The sequence below is a fragment of the Apteryx rowi genome, unplaced genomic scaffold, assembly GCF_003343035.1.
Source record: "Apteryx rowi isolate R43461 unplaced genomic scaffold, aptRow1 scaffold_355, whole genome shotgun sequence".
NCBI lineage: Eukaryota > Metazoa > Chordata > Aves > Apterygiformes > Apterygidae > Apteryx > Apteryx rowi.
Window position 1 is genome coordinate 534,355 of NW_020450030.1, and position 26,135 is coordinate 560,489.

A 26,135-nucleotide genomic window follows, 5' to 3' on the forward strand; every position below is an offset into this window, starting at 1 on the left:
GAGCAAACACAACTTTGGTATTTAATTAATAATAAGTATAATGAACATTCATTGTCTCCAAGATAGTAACATGAGAGTAGCGGTTTCATGAATGTATCCAAGTGTCATTCTCTGCAGTAAACACAAAAGGATCTTGTTCATGTCCTATATGAAATAAGTTAATTTTTCTAAGGACATAATGCTGATAAGCATTTTAAACATAGCTGGTATAACAGCTACAGAGAGGCATTTTTCCTCTTAACAGCAGCTCCTCCAGGCCTTCATTGTCTTTGTTGCATCAGTGTTCCACTGATAAATAATAGGCATCCATCCCCAAAATTCACTGCTTGATTCGTTTCCAAAATGCTAAGAGCTAAATCCAAAAATGGATTTAGGTACCCACCTACTTGTTCTGGCTTTGAAAAAGACATAAATGAACACGTGATCAGGTGGATTAATTTTAAGCTTTCCTATGGATTTAAGATAACACACTATTAAGCTTGTTACTTAATGAAATAGTTCTCCCCAAGGACCAAGGGAGGAAGCAATCAGAAAGTCATCAGCAACTTTGTTAAGAGATAATTAATCATTGTTGGGAAAAAAAAAATAAAAGACAGTTAATCCCAGGTTACAACCAGAAGTAGTATAGGCTCTATTCAGCTCTAGTGCAGAACTGAAATGTGTACCGAGCATACAGAGGCACCAGGCTCTAACGTGGGTGTTGTGATGCTCTGCTTTGCAACACTTTACCGAGACATCCCCCTTTCTTGTAGAGTCCAAGTTAGGCACAGGAGAGTTCAGCATTTAACTGGGGTTCTCACAAACACCAGCACACTCAGCAGGAAGCTAGAGTTGGAAATGAGAAACAGTGTGGTCAGGACTAAAGGAAAGTGCKGTAGCACAGAATCATGTGCTTCTAATTCTGCCGTCACAGACTAAACAGAGACCTGGCCTAGAACTTACTAACACAAAATGATAAAAACAAAGATGCGTCTGAGCTCTAGCCATTCTCTGGAGTTTTGGACTCCTTTGTGACCCTAGATCCATCCGATGCACCTCTCCTCTGATTAGGTGCTCAGCTGAGCAGGACTGTCCCTCTCTGAATGGCCAGTGTTGACACCCTTAGAAGATGTGCTTCGGCAGTATTGAGAATCTTGCTTCATAAATAAAGTCTCTAAGAGTAGAAACTCTCTCTCTCCAAGAGTCAGATACCAGAAAGAAAAACACATCTGAGTTTATTAAATACAGTGATGGAGAGTTGGTTCATGATCCTATGCTAGAAGGAGAGTGTCTRATTCACTGAGTTGTTACTTATAAGTGTATAGATAGACTTTCTCTGTACTTAGCTGCTGTCTTAAGTACTGTTGCTTTAGTATGGTGTTCTACACTGGTTTAACAGCTTAATAGCTAACATACTTAAATGGTTCCTGATAATGCATTGCCTTCCACCATGCAGGGTCTGTCCTTTTTCTCTTTGTGAATCTAGCCCTGAATGCCCTGTGGATTTAGCCTACATTCACTGAATCAGATTTTCCATTTCTACATAGTTGTATTGCTATATTATTAAATTGTATAAAAGTAAGAAAAGTTATACAGAAAAAAAAAACCACAAAMCCCCCCACCTTCCTAACTGGTCCTTAGTCAGCTCATCACAACTTCCTATCAGCATAAGTCTTTTTTAATGTTTCTGAGATGGACTGCTACACCGGGGAATTCCAGAGAACATTCAAACAGGAACAGTTTCCCTAAACAGAATTAACTGGGATTCCCAAAGGCATCAATGCAATGTGGAATGGAGATGACCTGCCACTGCAAAGTTTAGAGAGAGCACATACCTGGAAGGTTTTGAGTTGTTCCAAATTGTAAAAGGATAGGGTCCTTATAAAATTTGGAACAGTATACATATTACRTATGTATACTGTTATACATATTTGGAACAAAGTGTAGTGTCCACCGTATGAGGACACAATGCACAATAACATAAAGTCAAGCTTTGATAACGTATGTTTTTTAACACCGATGATAGAAGGGTTGTCTCATGAATGGGGATATAAATGGTGCCAGGAAGCCAGCTAACATAGGGGTGGTGCATCAGAAAAGGAAGACAGAGAAATAAAAGTAGATCTGGTCTGAGCATCAGAATAAATACAAAAATGCTTCTGGTGCCAAATTAAAAATAAAATCAGAGTTCTGAGATATAACACAGTTATTGGAGATCTCCACAGAGTACTTCAGGAAAAGCTGTATCAAGAATGTAAAACAGTGCAGAAAAGATGGGAAGAAATGGTACTGAATGTAAAAAGGTAGATTGTTAATACTATAATGTGATCGAATCTGTTCTGAATTTCTTGAACATTTTAATACTTAACAGCCCAGTGTTTGTTAAAGAGCTGTTTGGAGATTTAACCCTGTGACCCTCAATTAGTCATTGAAATACAGACAAGATAAGTTGAGTAAAACTCTTTCAAGATCCATGTATTCATTTACCCCAAAGGGCAAATGTACCAATAACAGAGAAATTTATGACAGACTAAGAAAACGCAGAGCATACAACTTGAATTGTAAAAAGGCTGAGGCTGTCGGAAGAGCTATGCCTACCATACCATCTGAGGATGTGATATATCTGTATATGCTTGGTTGTATTGGGTATACTTACTTGTTTGTGGTATATTAAACCTTTGCCAGTGTTGATAAGAAATTATTCAGCTTTTATACCCTCTGCCTTAATATTACTCTAAGACTTCCTGTATTTCTATGGCGACATTGTAGAAATGCATATTTAAATATAAGCCCTTGCAGTTTTCTTGTTGATCTGTTGTGGGGATGATTTCATGGGTTTATGGGTTTACAAGCTTATCAACTAGAAGGTGGGAGAGAGGGTTTGGAGAAAATAATAAACTCACTGTTTTAAAAAATACATATTTGATGGTTAACATATGCRCTGAGAAATGCAGAAGATACATGACAACACATCCTAACTGATATTTTCTCCAATCTGGAAGACGCTTACTAAATGTAAATGAGGTTCATGCTGTTAAAGAGTATTAATTATGAAACAAAAATCTAGTTCTAACACTGATGTGAGTATGTTAATGCTTAGGATTCCTTACCTGCTGGTCAAGAGCGTAGTTGGACTAATCCCATTATTTATAGCTGACTATATGTTAATTTGTCAGTTACCTATAACCAAAACTTAAATTTAAATAATCATCTCATCGATTTTTTGGCTTAATTCTATGGAATATAGAAATAGAGCACTGGACCATTAAAGTGGCCTGCAGACACATAATAAATACTACTTCCTATTATATTTTCAATAAAACGTTTAATTACTGTAGTATATTGYGGCACACAAGAAGTTTGGAAGGTTGACTGCAGTAGATGATTGATCTAAAAGGAACCACATATTCCATTTACATCATGCTATAGATATATCAAGAAGTTAATGTTCCTTAGTGGATAGTTCTCCAAAAATCAGTCTCCTGTGCTTAGATTAATCAAAGTTCCACTTAAGCTTTGTTCTGGACCATTACACCACGGGAAAGTGCTTTTCCCTGGCTTTAAGTTCAAMAGGAACTACTAATGCGAGGCATTTCAGAGGGTAAATCCACTAACAGAAGAAAGTTACAGCTTATTTTATAGAAAATTACTCAATCTGTTTATTAATTATAACAGACAGAGCCTAGACTGTTATATTTATTAAAATAACAAGCAAAGCCTAGGACTTACTGTCAACTGAAAGAAACAGAAGCAATGCATCTTTCAACTTTTATGTGATTCCGAAGAAATTATTATGCTGGATTTCTGAGTATCTGTGAAAAACTGTTCAATTCCAAACTGACCAAGACCTTTTGTTTCTATTTAGGATTTTGTTATGGGTCTCTCAATTTTACTCCGAGGGACAGTACAGGAGAAACTGAACTGGGCTTTCAATTTGTATGATATCAATAAGGATGGATATATAACTAAAGAGGTAAAGTCTACTTTTTACAYTAATCACTGAAATGACATAAGGTTGTGTATATTAGTCCTGCCTTCAAAGAAAAATGGTTTCAGAAGAACTCTTATCAAAATTATGAAATTAGTAGTAAATAATGTATTTTCTCAACAGACTAAACATGTTAAAAACTAACTAATTTTCTAATTTTAAAGGCATATATGAAAATCAAACACAGAAAACCATCCTAAAATTGTAAAAGTCCAGAAGGTACAGAAAGGTACAGAAACATTTGGCATCAACTTATATGTATTTGAACATACAGTCACTTTGCAATAAAGTAGGTTGATAGGATATTTGGACAAAAAAACCTAAGTGGTCCTTAATGGTTCCTTATTTTTTGAATCTACTCCTAAAAAATTTTTACCTGATACAAAACATATATTAAAAGATTCCTAAATCCTTTATTTTGCAAGGATATAAACACACACCTAAATTACATTTGTTCCCTAAAGTGGGACCAAATGAGTGGCTTCCTAAAAATATATGATTTTTCAAAATTAGATCCTTATAGACATGGAGGTTAATTTTGAATTTTTAAAAAGACACTTCATGATTATTATAGAAGGGCCATCTATAGATTAATTTCTCAGCGTACTGGCGGATGACTCATTTATAATCATTCTTGCAGTTTTCACAGGGCACTCTTTATTAACAAAATTCAAAGCTTTTGATAAAAAAGGAGGCCTCAGTATGTATGCGTATGTGTTGCATGTGTGTTTTCTCTATGGAAAACTCAGGCAAAAGAAGGTGATGTGTTTCGACTATTCAACTGTTGTTACAGAACTTTTTTTCCTGTTTATTTTTTTTTTTAGCAGACCTCAGGAGATTCTTTCCACAATCAATGTATTTGTACATATTCTAAATCATTTAAGATCAGAAACATACATCTGCATTTATTTAACAAGTTTATCTTTTTAATCTCATTTACACAAACTATGAAAGTTGATTTAATATGTTTAGAATTTCTAAGAACGTAGCATGTAGTTCATTCTTGAAGCTGTTGAACCACAGATCTACAGAGGCACATTCTCAAGATTTTGTTCTAAAATGCAAATGCTAAAAATCATTTACCTGCCCTATGTCAAAGTAGTAGCTACAATGCACCTTACATTACGCAGATGTATTTTTTTCTCTTCAGGAAATGCTTGATATCATGAAAGCAATATACGATATGATGGGGAAATGCACTTATCCTGTTCTCAAGGAGGACGCACCTAGACAACATGTGGAAACATTTTTCCAGGTGGGTCAGACAGGAAACCAAAACGAATGTTCTGTTAGCAAGTATGGAAAGATTTTCAAAGTTGTAATGGTTTTGCATATCGTTCTTGTTATCCTTTTTCTTCTGTGTGCTTCCATTCCAAGTCACATGTTTCTCTGATCTGCTTATTACCGCTTGCCYTTCCTTAATCAGTTTATATCACTTACTACTTCTTTACTGTACTTTGGCTCAGTTGTTGCCTAGGCTTGCTTACAAAGAACTGGAAAAAAAAAAGGACTTGTTTTATGTAGGATTTCAGGAAGATAAACATATATGCTTATTCTTTCTGAACAGAAAATGGACAAAAACAAAGATGGAGTAGTTACCATAGATGAATTCATTGAGAGCTGCCAAAAAGTAAGTAACTAGTGATAAGTTTTCAGCCCACAGTTACTCACATCAGCTGGCTAAAGATATCATACTGCTACACGGTCAATTTTTGGTGTGAGAATGATGGTAATCCTAACACCAGGGATGATATTTTCCTAAGGTACGATATGTGTGTGCATCATTACACAAAAACACTTAACAATGGGAATAAATTCATGGCTTGAATGTGTAGAACAGATGTTATATACAAGCTGTTCATTGATTATAATTAGAATACTGTGTCTGCATCCTCTATCTCTTTGAATAAAACTGCATTTTGTTTGTAGATAACAGTAAACAGTTTATTTACATTCAGCTAAATATTTACTTCTATCTTCTGCTCATGCTGGAGAACATATTCCTGTTACAATTGGCACAGATTCATACTAAAAATAATATTATTTGAAAATTTGTCATCTATAYGGGTGTTCCTCAAACTGTGAGTCATGACCTAAGGCCATGAGGCCTTAAAAAGGGAAGATTGCAAGGAGCTTCCAAAGGGTTGGATGGCAGGAGTTAACAACAGGCAAGTTTTTTCAAGGCAGGGAAGTAAGAACTGACTGTAATTTTTAGTTGCAAGTGTTTACACTACCCAGGTGGCTGTTCATTATTTCCTTCAACTGCTGAAAGCAGCTCATTGCCTCTTGAGCCAGGAAGGAGAATAAACTACTACAGCAGGAATTACGGCCAGTTTTCACTCCTCTGACCTTTAGGAGCTGGCTCGTGCTCAGATCAGGTGATGACAAGATGAAAGATAAGTTGAATTTTCAAAAATTTAAGGAACAGTGGTTAATTTGTCAATTAAAAGAAATGCAAGAAAAAGAAACAGGACATCATAGCACAAAGTAGTGATGATATGTCTTTGGCATGGTAAGAGATTTTAACATGCTGTAAGGTGTCACATTAGATCTAGTGATAAGACAGGCCTGGGGTTGATTATATTATGCAAATCCATAAGGCAAAATAAAACCAACACTATCTGTTACAGTGAGAAATATAATGAATCATAGTAGTTTTCAGCTGATATGTCAGCCTTGTCTAGGCTGACTCTGATTAATATGAAGCTGACAGAGATCAGCGATAGACTGTGTCTGTTGTTTCTTACTTCTTATAGAAAAGAGCAGTAGACAAGAACAAGACTAGCAAGATAAATTCAGCTAGTCTGTGATAGGTTTCCAGCCACTCCAAATATGGAAAGCTGAACAGGAAATTGAAAAGATTCTCTGGAACTGGTCTATTTTTATGTGCCTCTGTAGTTATTCCTTAGGATTGCCCTCATGATTTAAAAGCAAGATACAGAGGCATCACAGCAAGACAGTAAATGAGTCTTTAATCAGTTTTAATCCACTGACTTTTGGGCATGAAAGAAACTTCTTCTAACAAACTGTGGCTCTTCTGTATATCCTTAGCAATAGGCATGGGGAGATGTCTTATATGTCAGCAGTGCTATATTGCGTTGACCATGGTTCTAGTTTGTCATTCTTGTTCAATATGAATGAAGGGCATTGACTCCGCTAAAGCGGTGCGTTTGCCAGAAGCAGAGATGAAATTCATTTCTCTGTTTTCCCAGCTGAGGTCTGCAGAGTTCTGGGAATTAAATGAAAGATTAATCTGGATACTGTAGCAATGATGGTGATGAGCAGAGCAATTATTTTTTCAAGAAAATTAGTATCTTCAATAAGGAATTCTTTCTTCTCCTTTTCCAGTGTGATTCACAGCTTCTGACTTGTTAGAAGATCTCTCATTTGCCTCTTCTAAGTATTCAGAATACATGCGAGAGAGAGGTCCTCTAAATCTCTACATGACAAAGTTACCCTTCTCTCATCTTAGTGGATGGATCTCCTTGCCACTTACTTTACCTTCACTTGTTCTTAACTTCAAAGGTGCCAGTATTTTTTGAAACAAAAACTATTTTGCTGCCTAAATATTTTGTCTCTCTTTCTACTAAGCTCTGTTCTGATAGTAAGAGTTCTGAGCAGCAAAGTGCATAATTCATGTTTATATCTTGATTTAGTTTCAGAAACCAGATTTGGGTTTAGGATTCAGCCTGAGGCCTTTAAGAAATTTAATCCAGAAGGTGTGCTCTGTTAATGTGGCTTCAGCCTTGTCAAGATTATGCTTCTCACAAAGGATGCAGTAGCCTTTTCCTTTTAAAACACAACTGTAAGAAAATCCTTTTCTAATATCCTAGCAGGAACAAGACTGATCTAAAAAGATAATACCAGGTTCCATTCTTTTCTCAGCATGTAAGAGTTCACATCCAAATATGTCATCTTCCTTGAGTCTTTAACAATGGTTAAAGCAATAATGAAGTGATCCTTTCTGTAGTATATTTGCCTTTCTTTTGAGCCTGCCATGTGGTATTTCCTTAGGCTGTTTGTGTCTTCTTGTGTTATGACAAAGAGTGGATAACAATATTGATCTTCATTCAATATCTCTTCCAAGCTGCAAAGTTCTAATTTATTTAGGTTTTCCTCCTAAGGAAACCATTCCACACCTTTAATCATCCTTGGCAAACTCTCAGTATCATTGTTGGTTCCACTATTAACTTTTTTTGAAGATGCTCTTCAGGACTCAGATATTCAGGACATGGGCACAGCATGCACGCTGCTCCCAGCTTTGACAGCTATGGTGCATCCTTCCTCGATGGACCCTCCTTTGGCATTAAGGTCGAGATCAGAGCAAGTTTGCTCAAAACCTTCCCTGCCCATCTGCATCACTTATGACATCAAATCTTGGAATGGAAACACCCATTCCTGAATATGGCAGCCAGTGTCAGAGCTGCATTTGATGTATGTGAAAATATTCTAAAGGCATATAGAGGATATGTATGTTTGCCAGCCCCTAACTCCTAGCCCATGCTGGATTCAAAACAGCGCCAAGAGACAAGCACCACAACCCCCCCCCCCCCAGTCCAGTGCTAAAGCTGCAGTCCCATCCAGTCTGAATATTACGATATACTAGAAGCTTGCTCTGCCAGGAAATGGCTATGAGAGCCTTTTCTTTGAATGCTCTCTCATGCAAGTCTTGCCAGTCTTTGAGAACAGTCATCCCTTGATTTGGATTTGGAAGTCAARTTAGTGGGTCTTATAAGTGCATCCTTTTCATTAATGTTTCATGATACTTAAGGCCAAAGCCTCTTGGCCAAGGGGACATACTTACTTTAGGGGCGAGGGGAGGTGCAGAAGCTCTTTTCTGGTGGTTGGGTATAAGTACCTGTCTTTGCCCATGGCCTACATAAATGAGGCCAGTGAAGGTGTGGGTACTGTGAGTGATGGTTCCTCTGCTCTCCCTCTTTTCTTACAACCCCACCACACATCTCTGTGCTTGAATGCCAGCCTGCCTTCCAGACCTGCTCTCAGAGAGGAGAAGGGGGGGGACTATCTGGCCCCAGGTATACCAGTCTTAGAGAATGGATGCTATCTGTCTTGCTTTGTTACCTGTCGGTTACCAAGTAACRGGCACAGGTCTTGAGAAACAGTAGGATATGGGGCTAACTCAAGGCCTAGGCCCTATCCAGTTCCTTACCTGCCTCCTTTCACCATCTCCTTTTGCTGGTTGCTGCTGATGGAAAAGGGCCTGACTCGGGTATTGCCTCTTATCTACAGCAGCACCGCGAGGAGCAAGAGGCAAAGGAATAAGACATTCATAGTGCATAAGTGAGTATCAGGGTGAATGACTAAAAGGTACTTCTGACAAAAAGTGAATGACAAAAAGGCTTCTGGGATAGATGTTTTCTGCAGAAGTAACCTGTTCCATACACAAGGCTGATGGGTCTGGGCTAGTCTGAATAGGACAAAGAAGCCATTATCAGTCAGCCTTCAGTGTGTGTGTGTGTGGGGGGGAACAAAAACAACCCCCCTCAAAATTGGCTTGAAGTTAGGCCAGATCTGGTAAAGTTCTGTGCTCATATGAAATATGCAAAAAATCTCCTAACTTCTTGAGTTAAGCACCATTAAATAATTCTATTATGAAAAATTATTTAGAAAAAATTACTGAAAAAGAGGCAGGTAAGATGCACATCTCAGAATTCTGTGGTAAGTGTAAATCAAGCTTTTGCCTTTGAAGATGAAGCAACAGATACTAAAAGCTACTGTGTTTCAAATATTATGACAAGTCTATGTCTTCTTGAGAAGACTCTTCCCATTTGACTAAAGGCTGGGCATTTAGAAGTCTTCTCTATGGAAACAGCAAACTTCAGATAAATGGAGCTGATGTTAGAAAACTGCTAGTTTTGTTAGTGATGATACATATACTGGAAAATGGGTAGGAAGTGTCAAAACACTTTCTAAATGTGGTACATGTTGTTTGCATTGCACATTTGCTGAACTTAGTTGGCAATATATAGACAAAAACATTTGTAAATAATTAAATGACACTGCAGTCAGAGTTGCCTTTACAGTCTGCTCAACTCAAGTCACAGTCTATCATCAACTGGAGGAAAAGTGCAAGCTTACTTTCAATATCACCAAATGGAGTAGTTGGCTCAAAACTGTCACTATTTATGCCATGTATCTTAAGGAGTAATTAGAATTTTGGGATTTTACAATTTAAAGAATAGTTCAGGAAAAGTTGTGGTCAAGTTGAGAAGGCTTGCATAGATCAGAGGTAATCTATGCAGCTGTTTCAGCAACAGAAACATTTGCTTCCCAGAATAATATGAACTCTTCTTGCCTGTAAAATAAATGAAATCAGCATGTAAAGAGCCAAATAAGGTGCAAGCTTGGCAAAGCCTTAATGAAGTAGTCTATGCTAGTCCTTGCTACTAAAAGCAAGAAGAAAGTCAACATCTACATCACTAGTGCCAGCTGTTTTTCTTAAGCACCTGCCAGTTTTCTTCAGTACATAACTAATTTTTGATTCTAGTTAAACCACACATTTTAACCTTGCATCAATCAGTGATCTGCAGTGGTATATCAATGTTTCAAAACAATGCATTGGAAAAACTTATTTTAATTGCCAGTAATTTAGTAAAGTAAATTTCCCACAGGAATCGCTTAAGCATTAAGCTCTATAATTATTTTCTATTAAATCAGATATTGCTTTGATAAGTTTATCCACACAAAATAGCATGCAGATCATTTTCTTCTTACAGTGTCACTTGTGATGACAGATGGAATCAAAGTTAATTGAAATCAAGAAATTTACTCAGAGTTGTCATTTTCTGGAAAGCAAATCAGCAGCTAGACTGAACAGTGAATTATTTAATTGTAAGTTAATATGGATCATGTGTTACTGAAACATTAATGTACAGAGGCCTACATAACTTCCTGTCAGTAGTRGAGAATACTATGTGATCGTCTTTCTATGAAGTGTGTGGGTTGTTTTTTTTTTTTTACACCTCTTTCAAGAAACTTACTAAAATATCCAAGTCAGTCTTACTTATTTACTAGAATTAAAGGTAACTCARTCCCTCAAGAAAGTACTAAGGGGTGTGCAGTCAAATTGCAAAAGACGATCATTACAGTGGAGATCGGCAATTGCTATATGAGCATGCAACCTGCTCTTGAATGCAACTGCACTGTTGAGCCAGAAGTGTCACTATATATGGGCTACTACAAGTAAACTTTGTCTTCTCTGCACTGAAAGGTAGATATTATTTCTTTTTTCCTGACTGCTGTGCTCAGTTATTTACTGAGAGGAGCAGCAATACACAGTGATGCTTCAGTAAACATTGTGCATAACTTTGAAGTAGGTTTTGTTACCTATCTATCTAATGCAAAGCAATCAGAAAGCAGAAATAGCATTAGAAAGCAGTCAACATCTTTCAGGGTGAACACAAGGAAAATCTAAGCTGAGGAACCAGAGTGTTGCAGTGATATTTGGGGAATTAACTGATTCTTTAATTTATACAAAGATGCATGCTTAAACCTATTTTATTTTAAAATCATCCCTAGTTRCTTGATAGGGTGCTCCAGAAAGGCAAAAAGGCTTACATATACTAAAATACTATACAATTTCATATACTATGCAACAATTCCTGATTCACACCTCAGATATAAAACAAATATTCCTTGAGTATTTATTGGCTATATAGTATTTTATGTTATACTGGATATAAATTTATAATTCCAAAATACTGCGCTTAATTTTCTTAGCACTCTAATGCATTCTTGACAGATTTGTTTTTGGTTTAATTAACACCTACAAAATATCTATTTAAGTGAAGATTAATTAATGGCCTTCTTCCTCTAACAGTTTCTCTAAACAACCTGAGAAGTAGAYGTTGTCATTAAAGTACAGTTAGTTCTACCCAATTTCACTACAGATATTTGCCAGCAACATTTCTAACGGCATAAGATTTTTGCTTTACTTTTTTTTTTTTTTCTTCCCCAGGATGAGAATATAATGCGCTCCATGCAGCTCTTTGAAAATGTGATTTAACGAAGATGTTATTAGCTCAGCAACTAATGGACAAATAAGAGCTATTCTGCAACATTACCTAAAGGATGGATTTCCCATGTTTATCACAAAAAAAAATTACTCAGCTTTACACTGAGATATGTATTATGCAAATAAGCCTTTTTTATTATTAAGCCCCCCCCCAAACTTTCCAATTGTTAAATTATATAATTTATCACTTCAACAGTGGCTACTTAGTTAAAGATTGGTATAAAAAGTCAGCTTTCTACTCCAAAGCCAGACAAAATAGGACCTGACATTATACAGCTTTRTTATCATTCCAACCCCTAGATAAAATAGATACCATCACAAGGAGACTAAAAACTAGCTAGTTTTGCTACTCATTTGTACTGGATTCAGCTCCAGGTGTTTGACTGTATTTCTTAAATGTTAGCTTCTAATTTATACAGAGGCATTACCGTGTATTTTCTTTTCACATTTGTATGGTGTAGTCCTCTTTTTTTTTTGAATAATACTTTGAGTTAAAGTGCTATAATCAATGTGAATGCACATCTTCCTGCAATGGCTTTCCACCTTTGAATTGCTTCTCTCCTCTTAAAAAAACCCTAAGTTATGAGAGGAAGAATCATTTTATAACAAAAAATAGAAAAAGAAACAGATAGAGGTAGATTTATTGCCCACCAAATGCTAGTAAACTTCTATCACTTGTACTTAGCTAATAAATCTGCATTCAATTTTTTATGACATGTATATCAGGAGTCTGATATACTGTATTTCTAATTCTTGTTGGATGTGTCAGTTCTCTGCTTAAAATTAAGGATCCTCTGAGCTGACCCTTCTCAAAGAAAACCTGACCGGATCCCAGAATTGTTTTCATAAGTATGTGTCTTACTGCCTTTAATGAAGAAAAAGGCAAAAGTTCTTTTGAAGCTTCCATTCCAGCTCAGCACTCAGGATGAGCATCTGTACGTAGTAACATCACTAATAATGGATGCTAGATAGGCTAACATCTGTTTAATCTTTAATTATTAGAAAAAACAGGAAGAAATGGAAACTTCAGCTATATATCATCTATTATGTCTACAGTGTTTAGGATCATTACATTGAACTGCCTTAATTCTGAATCTAGAAAGATTTTAAAAAAAAGTATCTAAAACATAACACTGTTTCTGCCCCACATACACATTTAATTTTTATGATTTACTGTCCAGAGATTTTATATGCTAATATTCAAAAATATGTGAAATGCTATCAGAGATAGACCAATCTTCATTGTGACATTGCTGCAGAAAATGTGAAAGGGGATTAAAGAGGTAGAAAGAATGCTACAAACATTCTTTTGCAAAAATAAATCAGGTATCTATTCTGGTGTAGAGATGGGATGTTAAGAGGCATGTTGAAGGTTGCTCTGCTATCACCAGTGTAGAATAAGAGTAGTACAATACATGTACACCTGAAATTTGCTGTAGAGTGTTCGTGTAAACTAAATGTGCACATTTTGTAAAAAATAAACAAACATGAAAAACACAGGAGAATGGYTGCTTTTATTTTTCTGCTGTTAAAACAAACAGTTGCATTTCTTCAGATTTAACGTTTTTGCTAACAAAATTAATTTAGTTTTAAAAACTTAAATACATACATCTTAACTAATCTTAGTACAGTTCAATTAAATTTAATATAACCACCCAGTGGTAATTTTCCAAACATGCTTTCACATGACCAAGGCATTTTTTTAACTCCCTATGCAACACCATCTTTTCATGACTTAAAAAAAACAAAAACAAAAAAACCCCTTTCAACAAATTTATTTCCAGAATTTAATTTGCCTCAGGGAAAAGATGCTACGGCAAATTTTGTTACTTACCTCAGTCAGCTCTCCCTCATGGGGTAACTCAGAACAATATCAAACCTGCCTAGTGTTTATTACAAGACCTATTGGGAAGCATTTTGCAATCAAGCTCCAGTATGCTCATAGACAAATGCCACATCCTGCGGGGCTTGACAGCTGGGTAAGTTGGCTCTACAGTCTTTTTGTCTTTAGTTTTACAGTATTTAGTGCATGTTTCTCTACAGCTTCCACATTTCAAAGCTTATTAGCTTTTCCAAGGCTGAATTCACAAGCTAGTCCCAAGCATATCTGCAGCATTACAGAACTGAATGCAAGGGAGTATGGTGTAAAAAACCAAAAACAAACAAACAAACAAGCCCAAAACCAAAACAGTTCTCTCTGCTTATATTTAGCTCCCTGGAATGAATTAGTCCAGCAAAACCTAGGCTGCAGCTACATGGAGCAACCTGATGCCTTGATGCCTCTGTACCGTGCTCTCCAGAGCCTCCCCAGCTCTAAGAACAGTGTGCTGAGAACACTGCTGCACTGAGCAGGCTCAATTCTGCAGTGTTTGCTACCTGTTTGGTACCTTGAGCTTCACATCTGTAAAAGCTGACTCTGCAAAAGTTGAGCTGAGTTCGCATAGATCTACGTCTATCCTGATGAATCCAAACTGGGGTCATCTGTGTCTGTGGCACAAATAACAGGTTTTCAAACGTAAGCATACACATTTAATTTAACACTAAAGTTTGCTACTATTTAAGTAAATACAGTCAAATTATTTTACATCAAACAAACATATAAAATATTAAGCACTGCAGAACTATTAAAGGAAATTTAATTTACGACAAAATACAAATCAGTATTGACTATACTTTTGAAAAAATAGCCAATTAGTCAATGTCATTGTTTGTGCACTTCTGTGCTTACAAATACCAGCCACAGAGATAATTATTTTAAAGGGTCTTCCATAATTACATTTTCACCAACTGATGCGACTTTTCCCACTCTCCATCATACTGCAGAAGAGCTGTGGTTAGCGTAAGAGAATATGTGATACCCCAAATATATTAGTGATGTACACAGGCAGTTTCTCTCCAAGCTTCACCTTGCAGTGCAAATCACTACAGATTTCTTGTTCAAGAGGAGATAGAACAATAGGTCGGGATTTTCGATTTGATGATAGCAACAGTCGCCTGGTGATGAAAATAAAATAAATTTAAACAAAACAAGGAATATTAGCACTACATATAAGACTATTCATATAGTGTTTGTAATTACATAATTCACAACTTCCACTTAGTTATCTTTGCTATTATTAAACGAAGCAGTAGAAAACAAAAAAAGTTAATATTTACTGAGAAATTTATTGTTAAAAGGGATGAAAACAATGAACTGTGAAATGTAGCATCATGATGAGGAAAGATGACTAATGGAGGACAATAAACATCCAAGGGAGAAAAGCTATGTAAACTCATATTTAAAACTGGGTATAAATACAGACACGAGATAAGAAGGATTTTAAATACAGGAGTGGTATGCTGGAAGGGACTTCCAACATATGTAGTAATCATAAACATAACTCATTTAAAATGGATATTTGATAAATTCATTAGTTGGATTATATAATATTGACAACTATAATCACAATTTAGGGGTTTGTTTCCAGTTTTCTGCCTTATCTTCTTACAGTATTTATAAAAGACACACAGGAAAACCCACTCGTAAAACTGACAGGCTACAAGAAATCAGGAGACATAAGAATTAGATGTGGGATAGTGATTCAGTGGATTAGTTCTGTTAACCAGCCTAAATTCTCAGAACAAGATGAAAGCTAATTTGCCTCTTCTCTCCTCACTACACACAAATAAATAAATAAAAGTAATTAATAAAAAAAAATGCTTCTTTATCTGTCAGGATGTTTTAAAAACTTGTAATACCAGCATTGCTATTGCTCTTAAATAAATATGCACACACCCAAAAATGAAGAAGAACCTTCCTCCCCTGCTCCATCCCCCAAACCTTAAGTACTCAATTCTAAAGCCTTTCTGTAAGAGTAACTAAACTCAAAACATTTAAAAAAATCATGTCTGACTAAAATAAAATTCAGGACAACCTACTTAGGTGCCTACTGATAAGGCATACAAGCTCAGAAGTGTTAGACCTACATTTTGGTCCCTGCTCTTCAGAGATTCAAACAACGGAGAATACAAACRAAAGAGTTTAAAAAAAATGGAGACAATAAAAAGCTAACTGGTAGAATATGGATCATACAGAATAGATTTAATTTCATTTCTGTCATCACTCAATACCTCAAATGGATGAAAACAACTATTTCATTATGGACTGGAACATATCACCCCAAATTGCCACAGTACAAAACCTCGTGTTTTATAAAACATGAATAGTCATGGTATGTAAAAATAAGCACTTTTCAGGATGCGGGTATTAATCTGAAAGCTGGAGAGTGAAGTTTTCTTGGCAAAACTGCATTCAACTGTGCAGATTACACAATAACCATCTGGTCAACTCACCTTTCCACCATATTGCTCCAACTTTTGTAAAGCAACAGTGATTTTTTCTTTAAATTTCTTGTCCATTAATCTCCTTGAAAGCTATTTGAAGAGTAAAAAAAAAGAAAAAATAGTTGTACAATATAGTACAATATAAACAAAAAGTCCAATATACTTCTGTTTTATTACATTATTTCATCTTATCTTAGGAAAATGAGAGCAAAAACCCCATTACTCTACAGTAACTGATGCCAAAGTAAAGGAATGAATTCATGGCAAAAATGTAGAAYGTTCATTGATGAGAAACTTAAATCCAAAAAAAGCTCCCAATTCTTATAAACAGCAGCCATATAAATACTTATTTGAAGATTTTTGGTTTTACCAAAGAAATTTTACAGTTGTATTAACCTTAAAATGAAGTCATTCTTGGAATACTGTCCACATTAAAAGTTTGCACAGTTTTCATGTGCATCAAAAGGATTTTCTACAGTGGAAATACTCTAAAATAACTCTTGCATATTCTCTCTTCTGCACTAGGTGTCTCAAACATCCTTTTATTTGGCAGTAAAAGTGCACTTTGGAAGCAGGCTAAACTAAATTGTGAAAAGCCAGTCTGACAGTGGAAGAACGTCCACAGAAGAATTCAGTATAAAAATATTTTCAATAACYCTACTCTAAGCTTATGTAATAAAAAAAGTTCCTTGTGTAGAATCTGAAAGAAGTGGGAATATTTGCTTATGTTAATTTACTGCAACTTTCACAAAGTTTTGAAAATATATACACTTTAAAATGCAAATTTCATTTTACAGTAAACATAAGCATCCCTTCAAACATAGTGTCTGTTTCACCTCGGGCTCAAGGCAGGATCTTTTTTAAATAGTAGAGATAGCACTTCCATTATTCTCTCTCTTTTTTTTTTTAACAACAGCTTTTGGCGCTTCTTAGAACTTTATAAATCATGATATTATTAAAGAATGATGGACTTGCACACAAGAATATATGAAGTAATGCTTTTCATGGAACTGCTGAGCCCTCCACCATATCTGCAGATATTACAGTAAACATCTCAACAAAAATATCATAAAAATACAGCTGATCTGTTATTACAGCATTAAAAACCTACATTTGTGAGTAGAAGCTTAAGGTGATCATTAAGAGAAGTGCCAACAACAGCACTCAGCTGAACTAAAGCATCCAATCCTCTTTCGAATACTTCATCAGCTGAATGGGCCTTCAAAGGGAAGAAAAAAAATTAATAGATTCCTATCCAAGAGTAATCTTCAGACAAATGCACAACTACTTTAAAACCATACTCTCTACATTATAGTTTGTTATAGTACTTTGAAAAATTAAAAGTACTGTGTAATTGCTAATTATAAAGTTACAAGAGGTTTAGAAATACAGGTACTACTGAATATTTGTATGTAGATATAACATTTAAACGTAGAAGTATCTTTTTTCAAAAAGTAGAAAACAAAATCATTCACAAAATGTCATCAGTGAAACTCCTGCATTTATTATGAGATGAGGAAACTAATAATTTATGTTTGATGGAATAACAAGTTCAGCAGTCAAGAGAAACCCTTTACTACCTCAAATATTCCAATTTGGAATGGATCCTGCATACTGTGCTCCACTGTATAATAGACAGAACCTTTAAAATGTGGATATGTTGAAATTGGGAGACCACATTTTAGTTGCAACTTTAATAAATTCAGATTAACTCATAAGTAATGCATAACAATTATTGTCTTTGCTGGAAAAACACAGGAACCAATGAATTTCTGAACCACTGAATTTAGGTCCTTGCCAACTACAGCTTTGCCACTCGTCACCAATTATCARTCTCCTGGCTACTTCTGTGGTGCTTCTTTATCCCTATTACACCCATGGGAAGGTTCTACTATACCTGACTTCTCTAATGGTTTCGTTATATTATTCTTCCCTTAGCAGAAAAATTGATTGATGACCACTTAGTTTCTTCTTGTTCTAATACAGACCTTTGTTTAGTCAGTTATTTTTCCACTTTGGTATTTGGGACCTGAAGGTTTTGGTTTTTTTTTAGAAGCCATCAATTGCATGTGCAGTAGAAAGTTTAACAAGACATCATACCAAAATAACACAACAAGAAAGCTATCAGATGAACAATAACAATAACTGGATGTGTAAGACAAGAATAATTCCTGAATTTTATCTTCCAGACTAAACCAAAGACACTGATAACAAACAATACTGGTCATCTACTACATTTCTGATTTGTGATCTCAATAAATTTTTGAAGGTTCATCCATTTCTCTAAAACCAGAACTGAAGCACAGCTAGATTAAAGAAAGTGGATGAACAAGAAAAAGGGCTCTGAAAAATAACATGAAAAAGACCCAAAAGAAACTACCTCCCAGGCCAATATTTTTACCTCACTTTATTTTCTGAAGGAGTACAAAAATTACAAACTTTTTAAAAATGAAGAATATGACCTAAACATTTTAGCTCTATTATTCCCTTTTCTCATTGACATACTCTGTTTTATCCTTGCAGCATTTTTGAATCTTTGAATGCAACAGATGAGTATTTATTCTGGCATCTTCATTTTACTTTATATCATTCTTTTTTATGTTTTATTCTATGGATACATATAAAAACACCACCAATGCTTACATTTATTTCTGTCTGTTTTCTCCAGTCAGATTCTTAATATTTCTACAAAATTTGCCCAGATCTACTGACATAAAGGTATTCAAGGAGTTTCTCATCTGAACTTAAAAGACACACTTGTCTAACAGAAACAAGGCAGGGATAACATGAGGAAAAGAAACACACACCTCCCCCCACCCCACCCTACAGATTTATCACATTAATATTTTCACTGCAGTCTTCACTGGCACAAGAATAAACAAAGCTATGAAAATCTCTCCAGGAAAAGTCAGACATACCAATGCAGCCTTTAACACTGGAACTAGGCGAGGCAACAAGGGGACTGCTTTTTCAGTAGCATCTTCAACCATAAGTAACTCTTTAAAACCTTCCTTTGAAACAAATGTATAGGGATGTTTTGTCTCCCTTAGGCCCTGTTAAAAATGTAAAACATGTTTGCTGAATAGTTAATCTTCTTTTTAAACAAAACAGCATTAAAAAGATCCCACTAGCAGCAAGCTAATGTTTAGATTTTATTACATCAATTCAAAACATTAAATACACTTACTCCACCATGTGGATCCATTGAGTACAACTCTGCTCCCTGAATATTCTTATTCATTTTTATTTTGCAATATTGAATATTAAGCCTCACATTACGAATACTGCCAATTCAATCAATATATTTACTGCGTTATCTTTATTSTACTTACCCAAATTCATTTTTCAACAAGCCCATGAACAAGAATAGGCTGTATTTGTAAGTGATTTCCCTACTCTTAAGGGGGGGGGGGGAGTAAAGGGAACTAGTGGGAGAGGAGAGGGAACAGAAACCAGCAAAATCTTGTAAACAGTACAAATACACACTCCTAGTGAAGACCTGAGTAGCAGAACTCAAAGATTCACAAGCCATCTCTTTCTTCTTTCCTTAATAGGAGCTCTCAGCCACTTCAGATATTGACAGTTTTGTTTCATTAATAAAAAAAAAAAAAAAAAAAGCCCTCTACAGTGTGCGCTATGTTCCACCTTCCATACTAGATTCAACACTCAGATTCCTGAAGCGTATTTGGCGTATTTGGTGATAAATGTCATGGATGATGCTAAGAAAACAGAAGCCTGGACATGTATAGTATTTATTTTCTTTCTTTTGTTTACAGGGTTCTATTTCCCCTGAATTAGTTCAATCTATGGAGCAGAGCACTCTTACTTCAGTAGGTGGGCTTTATATCCCCCCAAAATTGGTTGTTTACAAAAGAACCTCCAAGTCCACAAATGGATCCAAGAATTTCATTCAACAATTGGAAGGCTGAGATCCTTATATCCAGCCAGTATGTTGAAAGTTATATAGTTCTACCGAGCTCTCCCAGAATACTCTAACTAAAGAATTACAAAAGCCAAGGTTACCAGCCACCTTCATTCATGCAAGATCTCCATAAATGTTTTTGCATATTTCCCTACTAGGTGAGTCTGAGTTAGTTACCTTAACCTGGTATAAAACGCAATTTGAGCTATTTATATTGTACAGATGTAACACACAAAGGGCAATTTTCACCAAGGTAGCTGTCTAGACCCACTCATTTCAGCACATAGGTCACTACTTTAAAAGAAAAGTGAGTTTACCTCTGCCAAAGTTATAAGAAGAGGGTCAAAAGGAACAGTTTCAGGAAGGCATTCCCATTGTAGTCTGTGCTTTACTGCGCCATGTATTAACCTATTACATAAATTAAGTTTTAACAGATTAAAATATTGTTATATATAATTTATTGCTAACACTATTCACATGGAAATATCCCCAGTTGGTTTGCAAGAGTACTATAATGTTATATACACAATTTCAATATATGTTGCCCTTCTTATTGAAATTTTTAATGGTATATAAGAGTGGAACTATTACAGCTTCCCAACATGGCAGTTTAAGTTCTACTCCCAATCACACAGAAATCAGAAATAAAAGTTACAAAAATTATAGCATGCCTCTCATACTGACACAAAAGATGTTCCCTGTGCAAAGTTACTTATGCTGATAAAAGTCAATAAACACTTTCCTCAATAACAACTGGTAAGGGAAATCAGCTGAAACCAAAAGAAAAAAAAAATCATACTGGAATTCATCATTCATTACTAAGATACAGAAAAGGACTAAACATTAATGATTATTATAGGTGTATATACATGTATTAATGATTACTTTAAAAAGCATTACGCAGCTCTGCATCCACTTGACAGAACACTAGAGAAGAGTGCCTACTACATATAATAAACAAAAGTAATTAAAAAAATCCACAGACTACTACTTATAAGTAGTTTTGTTAATATCTGATATTGCTGACAATTATAGAAATGCAATATTAAAGAAAATATTCTTATACTACTTACTGCAGACAAAAAGGCTGCCAGATGTTTACTTGCTAAAATGGCACTAATTTTATTTTCTTTGTCAGTAGGGGGAAGAAAACACTATTACATGAAGAAATCAACTTCTGTCATGGAAAAGGCTTGGCAAACCAAATCCGCAAGTACCTCGCTACTCTTGAAAACATGCAGCTTCAGTATCAACACAGCATAAAAAAAGACCAAAAGAAGACAAATTCAGACATATGGGAAATTGCTTCCTTCTTTGAAAGGAATTAAAATATAGAAATACTTTCAGAAGTGAATGTAATCAAACAGCCTATCTATAAAGATCAAGCAGTTTTGAACAGACTTATTTCAATCTACTTAATTCTACCTAACCATAAGAAAGTAAGTAAAACAAAAAATAAAGAAAAAAAACCCACATTACCTGCATGGAACACCACCTTTAGCATAAATAGCAGCAAATGCAGAAGGTGCTCTAGAATGATCACCAAACTGTGAGGACAAAAGGAGATGGAGAGATGTATCATTCATAATAGTAATATTTGATAACTATTTTGAATATATGTGAGAATTGCAGTTTAGTAAAAATGCAACTTATTCATATGATTAAAAAAAAAAAATCAAAAAAGAACTGCATATGTGGGATGGAAAAAAAATATATTTGACACATTTATCAGAGACTGATAAACTAAATGCCTCCCAAAACTGTCTGGATAGGAAGGTTTAAAAATTAACAAATAATAAATAGTCAGTGCTCTGCTGATGGAATGCTCCTCTTATTTTTCTATTTTTTCATGCAAACGTTAACACTGAAGTTTTACTAGTTCTCTCCTTGACAGATTAGRGATCTCTTACTCTTTTGATATTCTTGTTGCTGCTACATAGGTAACGTGCAGAAGACAGATTTACTCCATTCCAGCCTGATCTGAGTATAGATAAAAATACAAGGCAGCAAGATGTGGCAGAAACTGCAGATGTTGGGAAGATGGTATGAGGGCACCGGAAATTAGTGGGGAAGCTGATATTGGGTGAGAATCTAGGGAGAACTCACTGGAAAAGGAGACAAGGAGCTTCATGTGAGAGAACATCTACACAAATTTATTTTTTAATCACATATATCCTTCTTATGCACATGAACTATGATAGTTTATTAGCATGATCATTCAATACAATTTTCCAGATTAAAGACTTTATCACAAAGCACATATGCAAGGGAATACTATGAAATCTGAATTCCTATCTTTTGAGTGACTGAACTTACATTAACATTCTGTTAAAATTTTGCATGCATGATTTGACTTTATCTTGGCTTAACTGAGTCACTGTAGCACTTACAAAAAAGTTTCAYGAGAGAAAAAAAATCCCCCCACACAGTTAGAAAATATTCAGTCTCTGCTAACGGCAGACTAGTACCTCTTCTAAGTACCTTGCACTCTGAAAGTTTTCTAAAAAGCCTGTGATATTCCTAATCGTTTGGCTGGCATGACCCAGTGGTGAGCTATAACTCACGCATTCAAGGCTAGTTCTCCAGGCACAGGACTTCCTTGAAATTAGAAGCTCCTTTCATTAGTCTTCTCCAGAGATCCCAAGTACTTCGCAAAGGATTACATGCGCACAGTTTTGGGGAGTTAAGGTGAGTCTCTCCCTCGTTTTCAACGGACTTTCCCTGAATGATTAGCTTCTTTCTTACGTGTGAGGGCGATCCACATCAAATGGGCCATTTTCTTTAAGATGCCAGCCTTCTGCAGGAATTTACAAAATCCTACTAAATATAATGTCTGATTCTTGCGGGATTCTTTTCCAAAAACTTCTACTTAGAAGCAAGGCATGAACTGCCTTTTTCTCTTGATTGAGGGACTCAGTAAGAGACTTCTGACACATAATTCTCACTGTCAACTAATTCACTAGATTTTATGAGGTCTAGATGATCTTCAAGATACTACCTGAGTCTTAGTTTTCTTGCACAACGTGGCACAGGTTATCAAAGCCATAACTGAGACCAGTTACCCCACTGGGCCAAGCACAAGTTTATAATTAGAAAATAATCCTTTTTATCTCTTAGTCCTAGATTTTTTTGGGTGGGGAAAGGAGCACAGAAAATAAAGAACTGCCACCCAAACCATGGTTGTATCAAGAATTCTTTTTAAAAGAAAGTAATAACCATTTTATGCCTCAGGCAACTGTGCTTTGATATCAAGGAATGTACGGGAACAAAAGTTTAGTTTAAATTTAGAGAAYTGGACCAGCATCCAGAGGAAGCATCTTCTGCATGTATTTTCTAAAGTAAGGACATTGCTTCCTACAAGAGAACTCTAACAAACGAAAAGGATGCATTATGAAAAACAACACTTCTGCACACCTTTTTACCTTCTACCGCATTCCTGATCAGGATGCATTTCTGGCATCAATATTATTGGCCAAAAGAAGATACTTCAAAATTTTAAGTTAATTGTTACTGCACATAATTTTTGTAAAGAAATGAAAAATTTAAGTTAAATTTTCAGGACATGAAAAAACAATATTAGTTGTCAATAGTTGTGATTAAAAGAAAAAGTCTATCAGTCATCTGCTAACTGTATTAGATACATCAGAAAATAAAGAAAACAGTGTTTCTGCAAGTTAAGGCTGTTACAACCCCCCCCTGCCCCAACATTTCAATATGGAAGTTCCACCCAGGTATGACACTTATTTTGAGAGAACTGCAAAGTAATAAGTGTTAATCTGGAAAGCACATCTGAGATATGTTGCATTAAATACTTTATGTAATAAACACAGTAACTGTAGTAAATCTAACATGTTGGCCTACTCTTAAAAAAAAAAATCACTTTTTTACTTACAGAGCTTCCTTAGAACTTTGGTATTTGTTTAGAGCCAAGCAGTATATGAGGAATTTGCCTACGAATAGCATGCTAGGTCAGACCATAGGTCTGTCTAGTAAATATTCCTATCTCAGCATTTTCCAAGGAAGAGCACAAGAACAGAGATGCATAGAGCATATTTCCCCAAAACGCTTTTTTTTTTTAAGCCATCAAAAAACCCCCACTATCTATACATACCGGATCAATAGTTTTGGGATTCAGTTTGTCACTAGGCTTTGGCTGTGGCTTAATTGCAGGTTCTGGAGAACAAGGCAAAGGAGAAGATGTCTTGCTCTTCTGTATTGCAGTCTTCGGTTTTATTCGGATGCTTGATGACATTCTTATAACATTACTTTCCAGAACAGAAACGATGAAAAACATAAATTAATTCTCATTCCTACACGATACTACATTAAGGGTTAGAATACCTGAGTCCAAAGATTCACATGAACAAACAGTGAAGAAAATTTGAACAAATATATTACAAAAGAAGTGCTTATCCTTATATATCCTAAACAGAGCATAGCACAATTTTGACAGAGGAGCCAGTCACTCCATCTTTCAAATGCACATCACCACATCTTCTAGTCCTGTGCTGCTTTCTTTTATTTCTTTGCTGTGAGACACCTGCAGCAAAAGTGAAATTGGCTACAGTTTGCCTTTAGGGTAGCCACAGGAATCAGAGCGGCACCAGCGCTCAGCCCAGCAGAGCAGCCCAGAGTGGGGGAAAAAAAACCCTTCTAGGCTGTGGCTGGTACAGTTAAAGCAGAAGACATAACAATCTGGGGAATGGTCAGGATGAAGGAATGAATTCGAGAGTAAGCAGAGGGACTCAGGACACAAAAACCAAAGCAGAATCAGTAAGAGAAAAGAACAGAAATGTAAAGGAGCAAAAAAGAACACAGAAAATAAATTCCAATTCCAGGAAGAAAATGAAAGTATTTTGTTAGTTTGCAAAAAATAACTTTCTGCATACATTTTTAAAAATGAAGATAAATACACATATATTCTAATTATTAATGCATCGACTATACTAAAATACATGTAATTAGGATGAAATTGTTTAGACTATTGTCTTTCTAGTTAACACACCAAACATGACACTATGATGCAGAATGTAACTTGTTCCTGGGAAAAGACAAGATTTTCAGATGTTTTCTAACATACCGAAACAGATAAACATTAATTTTTCGGTTTCTAAATAAAGTGAGAGGAAATCACATCTTTTCTCTCAATCCGTATAGGATCTCTTCCCTCTATCCAGCCACCTATTTTTATAAAACTCGTAAGAGCAAAATTATTTTCCTTTTTAGTCCTCTGCCACATTTGGATGAAGTAATCCCAATTAAATATTTAAGCAGCRTCTATGTATGGCCCAAGTTCTAAAGAAAGTCAAAGCATTGATAGGTAGAAGTTCTATATTATATATTTAGAACCAGTTTCTGAAATGCTGTGTGGGGGTGGGATGAAGTTGGGGGGAGGTTGTTTTCTGTTTTTCTGGGGTTTGTTGTTGTTGTTGTTTTTACTGGTACAGAATTCTTTTTTTTTTCATTTCAGTTGATTCAGCTAGCTGTCCTACTCAGCTAAACTTAGTTCACATTATTAGTGGTTTCAAAGTGAAAAAGCAAGATATCTTGCTTTCTCACTTTTTAGCACAACTCTTCTCCCCAAAAAATTACAAGCGTGAAGAAGATATTATTTAATGCTTCCAAAATCTTGAAGAACATAGTGACCACAACTAATTAACAATATTAGCTGAGGACTTCATCTAATATATAAAGTTTTTTTAACATAGAATGATTCCATGTTGCTTTACTTATCGAACACATATTACATGATGTTAATAAAATGATGAAGTGTGAAAATGCTAGTTTTGTCCATTATTATTAATTTTCATCTTGATTTATTCTGAGGCACAGTTTGGATAGAAAAAAATTGGTAAATAAGAAGTGACATTACTTTATTAAACAAGAAA

The 26,135-nt window shown here is 35.4% G+C and overlaps 2 protein-coding genes across 10 annotated transcripts in view; one reads left to right on the forward strand and one right to left on the reverse strand.

Annotated features, from left to right (window-relative positions):
• KCNIP4 (potassium voltage-gated channel interacting protein 4) overlaps nt 1–12,116 on the forward strand; it is a 467,467-nt gene extending 455,351 nt beyond the window's left edge. For 3 of the 6 annotated variants that reach the window (XM_026072985.1, XM_026072983.1, XM_026072982.1), the window contains exons 5-8: nt 3,845–3,952; nt 5,118–5,222; nt 5,535–5,597; nt 11,946–11,993. In XM_026072985.1, coding sequence (XP_025928770.1) covers nt 3,845–3,952; nt 5,118–5,222; nt 5,535–5,597; nt 11,946–11,993 — 324 coding nt within the window. Of the gene's footprint in view, nt 1–3,844; nt 3,953–5,117; nt 5,223–5,534; nt 5,598–11,945 lie in introns of all 6 variants that reach the window. The other 3 variants (XM_026072981.1, XM_026072980.1, XM_026072986.1) reach the window with 2 other exon arrangements.
• A 1,381-nt stretch (nt 12,117–13,497) lies between these two features.
• On the reverse strand, nt 13,498–24,502 carry PACRGL (parkin coregulated like). Of its 4 annotated transcripts, none has more exons than XR_003254746.1 (8): nt 24,359–24,502; nt 21,727–21,794; nt 20,565–20,655; nt 19,244–19,378; nt 17,437–17,544; nt 16,335–16,415; nt 14,883–14,996; nt 13,498–14,489 (listed from the first exon to the last, which is right to left on the reverse strand). XR_003254746.1 is itself a non-coding variant. In XM_026072988.1 (8 exons), exons 1-7 carry the CDS (start codon nt 24,497–24,499, stop codon nt 14,940–14,942), a joined length of 681 nt encoding a protein of 226 aa, XP_025928773.1. In that variant the 5' UTR covers nt 24,500–24,502; the 3' UTR covers nt 13,498–14,489; nt 14,909–14,939. The 4 variants fall into 4 exon arrangements, 2 of the variants coding, with proteins under 2 accessions (XP_025928773.1, XP_025928772.1); XR_003254745.1 differs by having other exon boundaries at nt 14,861–14,996; XM_026072988.1 differs by having other exon boundaries at nt 14,909–14,996.
• Nucleotides 24,503–26,135: the final 1,633 nt, after the last annotated feature.